This window comes from Acomys minous (assembly GCF_964271855.1).
Source record: "Acomys minous genome assembly, chromosome: 17".
NCBI classification, from domain to species: domain Eukaryota; kingdom Metazoa; phylum Chordata; class Mammalia; order Rodentia; family Muridae; genus Acomys; species Acomys minous.
Window position 1 is genome coordinate 16,429,025 of NC_140500.1, and position 12,603 is coordinate 16,441,627.

Genomic DNA, 12,603 nt, shown 5'->3' on the forward strand with positions numbered 1-12,603 from the left:
AGCTACTAGTTACAAAAAGGCATTTTTTATAGTCTCCCACAATAAGAGGCATCATTTTTCCAGATGTACGAAACCATGAAGTTTCTTCTGAAAATCATGAAAATGAGAAACTGTTAAATTGATGCTTGTAAGACAATTTGCTCTAATAATAGTTAATTTATAGATTGGAATGTAATAGATTCTTCTGGAGTCCAAAACAAATAAAATTGATCACATGATATTTGATATTTTTAATCATAAAAGAACAAAATGAGTACATGACTGGACATAGGGACACATCGTAACACCAAATTCTGTGAGCAAAAAAACCCCACAAATATCCATGAGTTTATGCCAGACTGTTCTTCTTATGAGGCTTCGGGCCAATAAAGGATACACAGTGAGTTCCTAATACATTAATAATGTATAATATGAATCTTAATTTAAAAATTAAAATAATGATTACTCGGAAAAGAACACTTTAGTACAATTAAAAGAATTATGGACACATATTATCATATATTACACATGAATAAGAGACTTACCATGCCATGTCATTTTTACCCATTGTACTTCATTTACTAACAGATTTTTATTTTTATGCAAATTTTAAATGATTATTCTTCTTGAATGGACTTTGTGCCTGATGTCCAGACCAGAGTTCTTCTCTGGTCTCAACAAAATGATGTAGCACTTGGGAGCAAAGATCAAGCCAAGGAGTGCTGTACTGGAAGCCAAGATAGAGAAGACTTCCATGGCCACCATGAGCTTCCCCTTTGTGCTATGGTAGACAGGAAGGAAGGTGACCCACACACAGAAGAATACCTGCATGCTGAATGACAGGAATTTGGCTTCATTGAATGTGTCTGGCAGATTCCTAGACAAATAGGCCAAGGCATAGCTCAGAAGTGCCAACAAGCAGAGGTATGCCAGGACACAGTGGAAGACAACTTCTGAACCCTTGTTGCACAGAAGGATGATGTGACCATGTTCAGCATGAGCATCTTGATCAATGAAGGGTGGAGAGGTAAACAGCCAGATCCCACAGAGAACAAGTTGGAAGAGTGTGCAGATGGGAATAATGAGATTAGGGGCCCTTGATACCATCAACCACCTCACCATTCTAGCTGGAACAGTGACCTTGAAGGCAAGAACCACTGTAATAGCTTTAGCCAACACTGTGGAGAGAGCCACAGTGAACAAAATTGCAAATGCTGTCTGCTGCAAGATGCATGTGGTTGTGTTGGGCTGTCCAATGAAGAGCAAGGAACTGAGGAAACAGATGATGAGGGTCAAAAGCAGGATGTAGCTGAGAGTCCTATTATTGGCCTTGACAATGGGTGTGTCTCTGTGCTTCACAAAGACTAAAAGGACCCCAGCTGTGAGTGCAGAGAAGCACAGTGCTGTGATGGTGAGTGACATGCCCAAGGTATCTTCATAGGCCAAAAAGGTCACAGATTTCGGGAGGCAGTGGTTCTTCTCTGAATTTGCATAGTGACTTTCTGGACACTTCACACAGTGATCCATATCTGTTTCAGAAATGAAAAAGACTGAATCAAGCCTACATGTTCGAATTGTCTCCTATGCTGTTACTTGGCTTCAGCTCACTGAGATTCTTCCATAATTGCCTTCATTTATTGTTTCAGACAGGAATATTTAAGTACTCTGTGAATCATTTCACATCTATACAGACCTCATTGCCAATGCTTACAAAAATTAAAGAAGGCCAATACTTAGGACTTAATACTTCCCTGTGTCTTCTTGATAACCTGCTGTCCTTCCTCTGAGTGCCACCAGGTCTCCCCCTCCAGGGGACATGGTCAAATGTGAGGCACCAGAGTACATGAGAAAGTCATATCCCACTCTCCACTCTAATGTGGAGAATGTTCTGACCATTGGCTATGAGCATATACAGGGGGAGGTAATCCCCTCAGGAATAGTCATAGGGGAGGAGAATAAGGGTAATTGGGAGGGAGGGAAGAATGGGAGGATACAAGGGATGGGATAACAATTGAGATGTAACAAGAATGAATTAATAATAAAAAATCTAGAAATAAAAAAAAAATACTTCCCTGTGTTGTGGTGTGGTTTTCTTTTCTTTCTTCTTGTTCTTTTCTTCAACCCTCCCTCTCTTCCCCCCCACCCCTTTTTTTGCCTTTGCACCAAAGTATGAAATAGCTTCTGGTTTTTCCAGCCCTGAGCTGGGCAGGTGATTGTGGTCACACCCTGAGCACTCAGCAATCTTACATTTTAACAGTTTAATGGGTACATTATAGAGTCTTCTATTTTGTGTGGAATTATCTCCTACCTTTCAAATGCTGTAATTAACATCACTTAAAATAAAACTTGAATAAAAAAGCCTAATAGATTATGAGAAAAGAACTGTGAGGCAACTTGTAATGTGAACTTAATATTGACTTAATAAAATGTCCCCTGTTTCTTTGAAATCATTTACAGGGACCGGTACTCATCATTTTTCATTTGCCTCCACAGAGGAAAACAAGTATTTTCTCTTATGCTTATTAACAACATATTTTAAAACTCATGATACACAATTGGAATGCCACAGAAAATTATTAAAAAGTCACATTGATGATATTGCAGCACAGAGGAATGGATATTACCTGCCAGGGGAGGAATGCTTTTCCTTGTCCATCATCATATGGTTGCTTTTGTATTTGCTGAAGATTCATCTCATGGAAACTGTAGGCCAAAGCATGTACTGCATTGTATATATTGTAGGCCTCTTCAATCATGGCTGGGTCAAAAATGTGTCTGGGTAATAACTCCAAAGAAACATTGGGCTGGCAGTTCTCCAAAAGGTGACAATCAGACTTAGAAAATGGGCATTTGAAGAATAAAATCCAAATTTTAGGAAGATAAATATCTTTTGGGTGTTTGTAAGGATTAACTGTTCAAATAAAATTGGTAAACTCAACCATCTCTTCATAGTGGTGTGAAAAAATGAGACTGCCATGAAATGACCCTAACATGAAGTAATCTGACCGACTGTCAACATCCCATGGAAAGTTCAAGATCCAGACCTTCCGTGTCACTAAGAGTTTTGCAATGCAAAACATTAAACTTTGTGAAGAAACCATGTCCCCATACATGACAACCACATTTGGTGATGATTTTTGAATCACTTCCAGATCTTGCCATGATTTAGTGGAAGCTGGAATAAAGTTCGCAGGGATCATTCCTCTCCAGAAATCTCATGTCTGACAGTATCTGAATCCCTCTCTGGTCATCTGGGAGAATCAGTCCAACCCAGGACCAGCTAAAGTGAAGCATCAAAGAGACTATGGCAAGGGACAGAGATGTGTCCTTGTGGCCCATCTGATGGAGAGAATTAAATTGAACTTGATTATTCAATGCAGAATCAAAATGCCCAAAAGTGAGCTGAAGGGAAAACAAAATTGAAAAACAGAGTAAGGCTATTGATATCAAAAACAATCTCAGTCTTGAATCAAAGGATGGAAACAGTCAGGGTGAAGATCAATTTGCCATATTTTAAAATGAAAACCCATTACCACATGTTCCACAAAATTGTTGACACGTCTCCAGTTTAAGTAACCTTGCTTGTCTTATCCAAGGTATCTCTCCTTCACCTCTATTTCAAGTTGTGGACATATGGGTCTATCATCATGTATCATTATACTTTCCTTTGATACCTGATTGATTCAAGGGCCATTATTTTACATTTCAAGACACCTATAATGTCAACGAAGGATGCTTGACTCCTAGTTCCCACACCTCACCACTCACCTGAGGCATTTTGTAGAGCTGTAGCAGTGTTGGAAGGAGATGTGATGCTGCCCATGCTGCTCCTGTGAGTACAGCAAGGGGCTTTCTGTTTTTTCTACAGTTGTAGTTTGCCATGGGTCTGTTTGGTTTTGTGATCCAAGTAGGGGCTTCACTAAAAATATCCAATTGAAAAGGTATAATATTATAAAGATCAATGCCCAGAGTTGTGTTTGGTAGAAGATGAGAGTTTCTATTGATCTCCTCAATGGCAAAAACCAGGACCAGATACAATTTGTAGTGTTCTTTGTGAGCTCTGAACTCAGGTCCTCACACTGGCACATAGAGCACTTTATCCTATTAGGCCGTTCTTGGTCTGTCTAATAATAACAGGGAGACAAAAAACTTACACACTTAATGATGCGGAAGCATTATTATCATTTTCAATATTATGGAAAACAATTGTTGGGAAAGAGATAAACTCTATATTAAACATAAATGAAAATGAGAGAAATAGAGCATCTCTAGTTGTACAATTCTGTAGAATTCTGGTCTTTTCCTCACATTTTTGTTGCATCTTGTTTTGTTAGATTTATTCATTGTGTGTGTGTGTGTGTGTGTGTGTGTGTGTGTGTGTGTGTGTGTGTGTGTGTGTGTTTGGTTGTTGCTTCCTCAACTGTTTGCCTCTCTAATTCTTTGTGCTTCCATACTTTTTTCTAAAACATTTTTTTTTTACATTTGATTGCTATTCATCTGCTACATATCTATCAAGCATGCTAGCTTGAAGAACATTGTACTTTTTCTTCCCTTATCTATACTCTCTTTGTGGGATGTTGGTGAGAGTTACAGAATGCATGCCATTAGGTATGTTTCTTTTAAACTTAGTGGATTTGTCTAGAAATTTCATCCAAAATGAAACAAAAAAGATATATTGTATATATCATAATTTAAAAACAACAATTAAGAATGAAATTGTATTTTGCAGGATGAAATAATGAGAAGCAGAAAATTTAAGAGCAGTGTGATACTCTACAAAGATTAAAGTATCTATAAATTAAAATATTTTAATTAAAAATATATGATAAAGAATACTCAAACCAAAAATGCCAGGCATAAAAAAATAAGCAGACCGGAGGTGTGTAAATCTCAATAAATGTGTGTATAATTACAATAATCATTCTAAGTCACATTAAGAAAGTGAATCTTTCATATTTATTGTATCGAACATATTTAGGAAAGTACAAAATTGGATCCTGAAGAACTTAATGGCAAGATTCTTTTGCTCAGGATACTATATACTTGAATTACAGAGTATAAAGATATAAACTGGTACATACCTGGACACTTTATCTCTCCTGTCTAGATTCCATATTACTGAATGTTGGCTAAGCATTCTACCAATGAAAGTGAAAGTAATCATCACTCTTTTTCATCTATGTACCATGAGGGACCTAGTAATGACTGGATTCATATCATATGTGCTCCAGTAAAAAAGGGGATACATGCTGTATGTGAAATTTTTTCTAATGTGATAATGTGGTATGGAACACATACTTGGGACTATAAAAATATCCAGAATCTGTGTCTACTCAGGTCTTAGACCCACGAACTGTTATTCTGCTAAATGGACACAGTACCCATGGATTAGTGCATCGCTTGCCTCTCATGAGAGAAGCTTCATTTTTCAGTAGGTAGCAAATCATTCAGAAACCAATGACTGATCATAATACATATACAAATGAACTGTGATATCCTCAGTCGTAATTGTAGCTTACATATCACAAGCCTACAAACAAGGCTAAGGGGTCATAGCTGAAGAGAAGTGGGAAAACTATACGGGTCTGAGGCTCTGCTTAACCACAAGGATGGAATATTTTCTGTCCACTGAAGTTGAACATTTCAACTCAGAATGATTATGAAAGCATTACAAAACTATGTATTCCCAAACAAGGCAAAAGCACCAACATAGAGAAGTAGATAGGCATGAAATGTAAGGCTTAGTTAAGATGCTATGGATATTTGATAGGTACTGGGTGAAAGATAGTCAGTTTCTTCACTGTTGTTACCACAGGAATCGTGGTAGACACTCAATGGAAGACTCCAATTACAATAGTACATGATAGAACACAAACTGTACTTAAAACAAAAGAAAGACTAAGTTAGTTGGGTGGGGCATAGAGAAAGAGAGAGGATATCTGGGAGGATGGGTTGGGTGGGTAAAAATGATCAAAATGTTTTGTATGAAGTTATTAAAAATTAATAAATACATATTTTGATTATTCAAGACAGGCTTTCCCTGTGTAGCCTTAGCTCTTCCAGACTTGCTTTGTAGACCAGCCTGGTCTCAAACTCATAGAGATCTTCATGCTTTTGCCTTTCAGGATGCTGAGATTTAAGGTAGGTACCACAAAGAACAACTATTAATAAATACTTTTAAGGGTCAAAATAAGGTAAAATTATACCTAATCAGTAAACATTTGTCAGAAAAAAACTTCAATTTTGCCAATAAATAGTATAGATTCAAGTCCATGCATATATAAGTATAATAATATATATCATCTTGGTAATTTCATGCATGTAAGCAAAGGCTTGCAAACACATGATAGAGTGCACTCAATCTTATATATTTCATGATAAAGCACCAGAAGGGCTCTGACCTTCCACATACAAAACAATGATAAGGAGATAGAAACATTATAACCAAGATTTCATCCCTTTCTAAAAAAGATTCATGTCTTGATAACACAAAGTGTGAGATAAGTATGAGCATGTATGGAAGAGGGAATTTGCATTTGGCAGACAAGTTTCTGAGAGGAAGCATTGTCTAATCAGGCCAGGAAGAGAAATCAAGAGAAAATTATTTCACCAATGTGATCATCTGCTGCTACCCTTTCCATACTTGTCCTGATGATGGAGTGTGGGGAGCTGATTTTTGAAGTGCTTAGCAGAAGCAGGCCAGAGAACTTATGACCTTGGCTTGCAAACTCTCACACAGCATCGAGGACTTGAAAAGCTAATTGTGTTGGCTAACTTCCTAAATAAAAAGGTTTTTTTTTTTAATTCCAGGTGTGGATGTAGAGCGTGATGTACTTCTTTAGCATTGAAATGAAAGATGTCTAAGGATATAGATAACTAAAGTAATTGGTAGCTTTTATTTCTTTTCCAAGAATCTTCTGATTCACATGGATGACTACTATGTAAAAAGTCTGAGAGAAATAAACTCAGGGCTACAGCATTTACTGTTAGTCCTCCTGAATACTTGTCTTTTTTTCTTATCTCTTTTGCTATATCTTTTTCATTTCTCCAGTGTCACACCCCATATCCAGGTACTGGTCAATATTGCTCAGAGCAGGCTTTGGCTATAGAGATCTGAGATCAGTGCCTCCTAGAGTGCTGGTCTTACTGGAGTGCACCACCACACCTAGCTGCTTGTTTTCTAATGAGAGACAGAAAGTGGGTGTTTTAGATGGGAAGGCAAGTGATGAGGAGCAGCTGAGAGGAGTAAGGGTAGGAAAAATGACAGTGTTATTAAACAAAACAAAAAAACAAAACATTTTCTCATCACAGTCAAGTGACATTCTATTGAATGTTTGTACCACATTTTCAATCCACCCAGTAGTTGAAGGACATTTAGGATGTTTCTATTTCCTAGCTATTCTGAGGAGTTTGGGAATGAGTTGGCTGAACAAGTATCTGTGCAGTAGGATATTGAGTCCTTTGGGCATAAGTTTAGGAGCCATGTGGCTGGGTCATAGGAAAAATGTACTTTTGATTGTGTGAGTTTGTTACCTCATTTCCACACTGAAGGTACCAGTTTGCAATCCCACCAAGAAAAAAATAATTGCTGGTTCCCTTTCCTCAGACCCATACTGCATATATTGTCACTGTTTTCTTGATGATGGCCATCCTGACTGGAGTGAGATAAAATCTCAAAGTACTTTCAATTTGAATTACTATAACTTCTAAGAAGGTTGAACACTTTTTTTTATATGTGTTAACCATTTCTATTTCTTCTTTTGAATCCTCTTTAGATTACTAATTCATTTTAATTAGAGCTACTTTCTTTCTTGATTTTTTTTGTTTTTAGTTCCTTGTATAGTCAGGATATTAATCTTGCAATGCCCCATAGAGGCATAAACCACCTAACAAATATTTTGTTGCCAGGTTTGGGAAATTTTCCCTTAGTTTCTTGGCCCATGAGACCACTAAAACAATATAAGTTATTGCCATTGTCTTTCATTGCCTTCCAGATCATGAAGGTAAGAGCCTGTTATAGATGACAATACTACTATAGAAGTAGAAGTTGGAGGAATCAAACTTGAACCATTCTGGAAACTTCCTTCCTGAAGACTAGCTCCCATACCATTCTAAGGTACTGAGCAAGTTGCTAAGGAAGAAAATCAGTCATAGTCTCTCTAGAGAATAAGGAACTACTACCACTTTCTGAAACAAGCATAATTTCTAAGAGTATTATAAATACTGAAAATTTAAGACTAAACATAGTATAACTCTCTAAGTTCATTAAAAATCTCCACTTTTCAGAAGACAGGGCAAATACAGATGTGTTCTACTAGTCAAAGTCAGAGAACAATTGACCACTGGGTGCCCTACCCATGTTTATACTTCTACAACACAACGCCAACATGCAAGGCTTAGAAGGTATAAAGGAAGAGAGAGCAGAAAGATTGTAAGAGCCAGAGAACCAGGGCACTACAAGATACTGTCTTTTATATATGACTGGGAATTGCTCAGCTGACATCTCTATACTGGTGGCCTAAATAAAATCAGCACAGTGACAACTCAATTTGACATGTCTTCCTAGATGAAGATCTAGAGCAAATTAATGATTGTTAACAGAGGGAAAATTAATTTTATCCAAGGATGAGTCCCTCATATGCCAAACCTCAATGGTCTGACATGTATATATATAAGCAGCAACTATGAATATAAGTGTATATGTTTAACAATAATAATGAAAAGAGATGTCATAAATTTAAGAGGGAATAGGAAAAGAAGGAAAAAGATGGAGAGAGGGGTGAGAGTAAATTCTAAAAGCCAAAGAATTAAGGCATCTATAAGATAGTATCTTTTTTATATGATAGGGAATTGCACACCTGAAATCTCAACAGTGGTTGCCTAAACAAAACCAACACAATGACAACACTATTTGACATGCCTACATAGTTGGGTGAAATCACATAAGGCCCCATTCTTAGACATATAAACAAAGTAAATGAATGACTGCTAAGGAAGAGAAAATTGTCTTCTTCAAGGATGATCCCCAGATATATTCAATTCCAAGTGGTCTGGCCTAAACATGTGCAAGCAACACTAAATGGGATCAGCAAGTCAATCTACCTGCATATGTATATATGTGCTTAATAATAATAATTAATTAATGGCCATTACATCTTACCAAAAGCAATTTACAGATTCAATGCAATCCCTATCAGAATACCTACAAAATATTTTGAAGATATTGAAAGAACAATTCTCAACTTCATATGGAGAAACAAAAAGCCCAGAAGAGCAAAAACAATCCTATACAATAAAAGATCCTCTGGAGGAATCTCCATACCTGATCTCAAGTTGTACTATAGAGCAATAGTAATTAAAACAGCATGGTACTGGCACAGCAATAGGCTAGTGGATCAATGAAATCAAACTGAAGACCCAGAGATGATTCCACACACATTTGCTCACTTGATTTTCGACAAATAAGCCAAATCCATTCAATGGAAAAACGACAGCATCTTCAACAAATGGTGCTGGTCTAACTGGATGTCTACATGTAGAAAAATGAAATTAGACCCCTATTTGTCACCACGCACAAAACTCAAGGCCAAGTGGATTAAAGACCTCAACCTAAAACCACAGACATTAACCCAGTTAGAGGAAAAAGTGGGGAAGAGTCTGGAACTCATAGGCACAGGAGACAACTTTCTGAACAGAACACCAACAGCCCAGGCCTTAATGTCAACAATTAATAAATGGGACCTCATGAGGTGAGAAGCTTCTGTAAGGCAGGTGACACTGTCAAGAGAACAAAGCAACAGCCTATAGACTGGGAAAAGATCTTTACCAACTCTTCATCTGACAAAGGTCTAATATCAAAAATATATAAAGAAATCAAGAAATTAAACACCACCAAACCAAATAACCCAATAGAGAAATGGGGCGCAGAGCTAAGCAGAGAATTCTCAACAGAGGAATATCAAATGGCTAAGAAACACTTAAAGAAATGCTCGACCTCCTTAGTCATCAGAGAAATGCAAATCAAAACGACACTGAGAATCCATCTTACATCCATCAGAATGGCTAAGATCAATAACTCAACTGACACCTCATGCTGGCGAGGGTGTGGAGAAAGAGGAACACTCCTGCATTGCTGGTGAGAATGCAAACTAGTACAACCACTTTGGAAAGCTATCTGGTGCTTTCTCAGAAAAATGGGAATAGGGCTTCCTCAAGACCCAGCTATTCCACTCCTTGGAATATACCCAGAGGATGCACTACCACACAACAGGGACATATGCTCAACCATGTTCATAGCTGCCTTATTCATAATTGCCAGAACTTGGAAACAACCTACGTGTCCCTCAATAGAAGAATGGATAAAGAAACTGTGGTACATTTACACTATGGAATACTACTCAGCTATTAAAAACAAGGAATTTCCAAAATTTGTGGACAAATGGATTGAACTAGAAATTGTCATAATGAGTGAGTTCACACAGAAGCAAAAAGAGCTAAATGGTATATACTCACTTATATCGAGACACTAGTCCAAGGTATACGTCCCCATGAAAAACTGTACCTACCAGGATAGTGGGTAAGAGGGGAGGACATCCTGTTGAGACTTTAGGTGTGAGAAGCCTGGGAGAAAGAGAAAATAGAAGGATCCAGCGGGTCCTGGAAAACTACAGGCGAGTCTGGGCCCTGGGGTCCTCCGTAAACTATGGCAACAGCCAAGGAAAAAATAGGCAGTAAACCTCGAACCCCTACCCAGACTAGCCGAGGGACAGGACATTCTCCACTGGTGAGTGGAGAAGTAGATCTAACTTTCACACAAACTCTGGTGCCCCATCTTTGAACATGTCCCTTGGATGGAGATGCCTGGTGGCACTCAGAGGAAAGATAATAGGTCACCAAGGAGAGACTTGATACCGTATGAGCATATACAGGGGGAGGAGGTCCCCCTCAGACACAGACATAGGGGAGGGGAGGAGAGTAGGGGAGAAGTGGGAGGAAGGGAGGAATGGGAGGATACATGGGATGGGCTAACAACTGAGATGTAATATGAATAAATTAATTTTAAAAAATTAATGGCCATTAATTTTAGAGGAAATAGGAGAAAATGGTTAAGGGGTAAGAAGAATGGATAAAAATTATATAAATACAATACTCAAATATGAAATTCTCCAAGACATTTAAAAAGAAACAAGAATATTGTCCTTGCCCCAAGCCCAGGTATTAAAACTGTGTTTCTTTAAACATTTTAATATCAGTCTAGTTGACAATCCTTGGTCACACTCCATGTGGTTCAAGTGTGTTGAGAAATATAGTTGTGTTTAGATTAGGGCATATGTGTCAGTAGAGATTATATAGACTTCAATGAACACTGAATATCACTTCTTACAATGACCAGGCAATCATAATATTTGTGTTCCTTAAGTGTGATATTTAACTATGTTTTTGTTGATATGAGTGAGTCTTGTCAAGGGCTATAATGTGTTATGATACTACTTTGATAATAACAAGAGAAGACTGACCTTCAGTCTACTCAGGCATACAATATCTTTTCCAAACTCAGAGGATATGACTCTAAGCAGAGATGATGTCTTGATAGTTTTCTTAATCCAAAATCCTCTTATCCTTAACAAACCTAAGGTTGTTAAAGCAAAAGTGGCCAGTAAAGCTACAAAGAAGGTAACACTGTGGAACAATGTGAATAGGGGTATAGTCTGCCAAATGTCACTCACTTGCTCTTTGCCTGACCTTTTCTAGTATAAGCAATAAGTGAAGTGTAATGTATCATGAAATATATATATATATATATATATATATATATATATATATATTCATAATTAGCATGGATTTCATATTGTATGAATTCTTGTGGGAGTCTTTTCTTCTCCAGAATGTTCCATGAGGCTGTTTGGGTATTCTTCCTTCTAAGAAACAGTTTTATTCACTGTCAACATACATGACAGTGTATATAATTATACTGTAATTAATCTAGCTTAGGCTAGTCTATAGAGTTTTAAAATAGTTATTATGTGACAATTGTGCCTGTTCAACTGCCTTTTATGCAGCAGCCCTGATTGTTTTTTAATACAAAGGACTTTCTCTCAAATACTGATTCTTTTGCTTCCCCATTTTCCTTTTCTTTGATATTCCCTGTTCTGCATTAATTTCGTTTTTCTCCATATATCCCATTGATTCTGGGACAATGTCTGCACTTTTATTGCTGTTGTAGATGCTAATGTTGTCTTTTATGCCCTATTTTAGTTCTTAATTTTGAACACAAGATATTCTGCTTGCAGTGAGTCCTCTTAAGGCAAAAAGTCTGATGGCTCTTTTCTCTCATGTTGTCTGACTTATTATATCTAGCCATTTCCTGTTTGCACTTTTCTTGGATAATATAAATTAGTAAATAACATCAGCAGACTGTGTCAATCAATACTCTGTGGAGAACTGTGTAATGTTTAATTTAGTGCAAAGTGGTGGTAAGGCATAGGATGGAAGTAAGGCACCTAGGGCCTTGTGGGTAGAAATCCTAAAAAGTCCCCCTCAACCACTTATAGATCAGTAGGTCTTGGACTCTGCCTATGAAGGACTAAAAGAGCCTCAACAAATGTGTTACCTCCCAATGATATA

General features: G+C 37.4%; 1 protein-coding gene across 1 annotated transcript; it reads right to left on the reverse strand.

Annotated features, from left to right (window-relative positions):
* Nucleotides 1–588: 588 nt before the first annotated feature.
* On the reverse strand, nt 589–3,802 carry LOC311587941 (vomeronasal type-2 receptor 116-like; the record flags this gene model as incomplete). The annotated part of the gene is made up of 2 exons (XM_084765282.1): nt 589–1,529; nt 3,748–3,802. 2 exons carry the CDS (start codon nt 3,800–3,802, stop codon nt 589–591), a joined length of 996 nt encoding a protein of 331 aa, XP_084621408.1.
* Nucleotides 3,803–12,603: the final 8,801 nt, after the last annotated feature.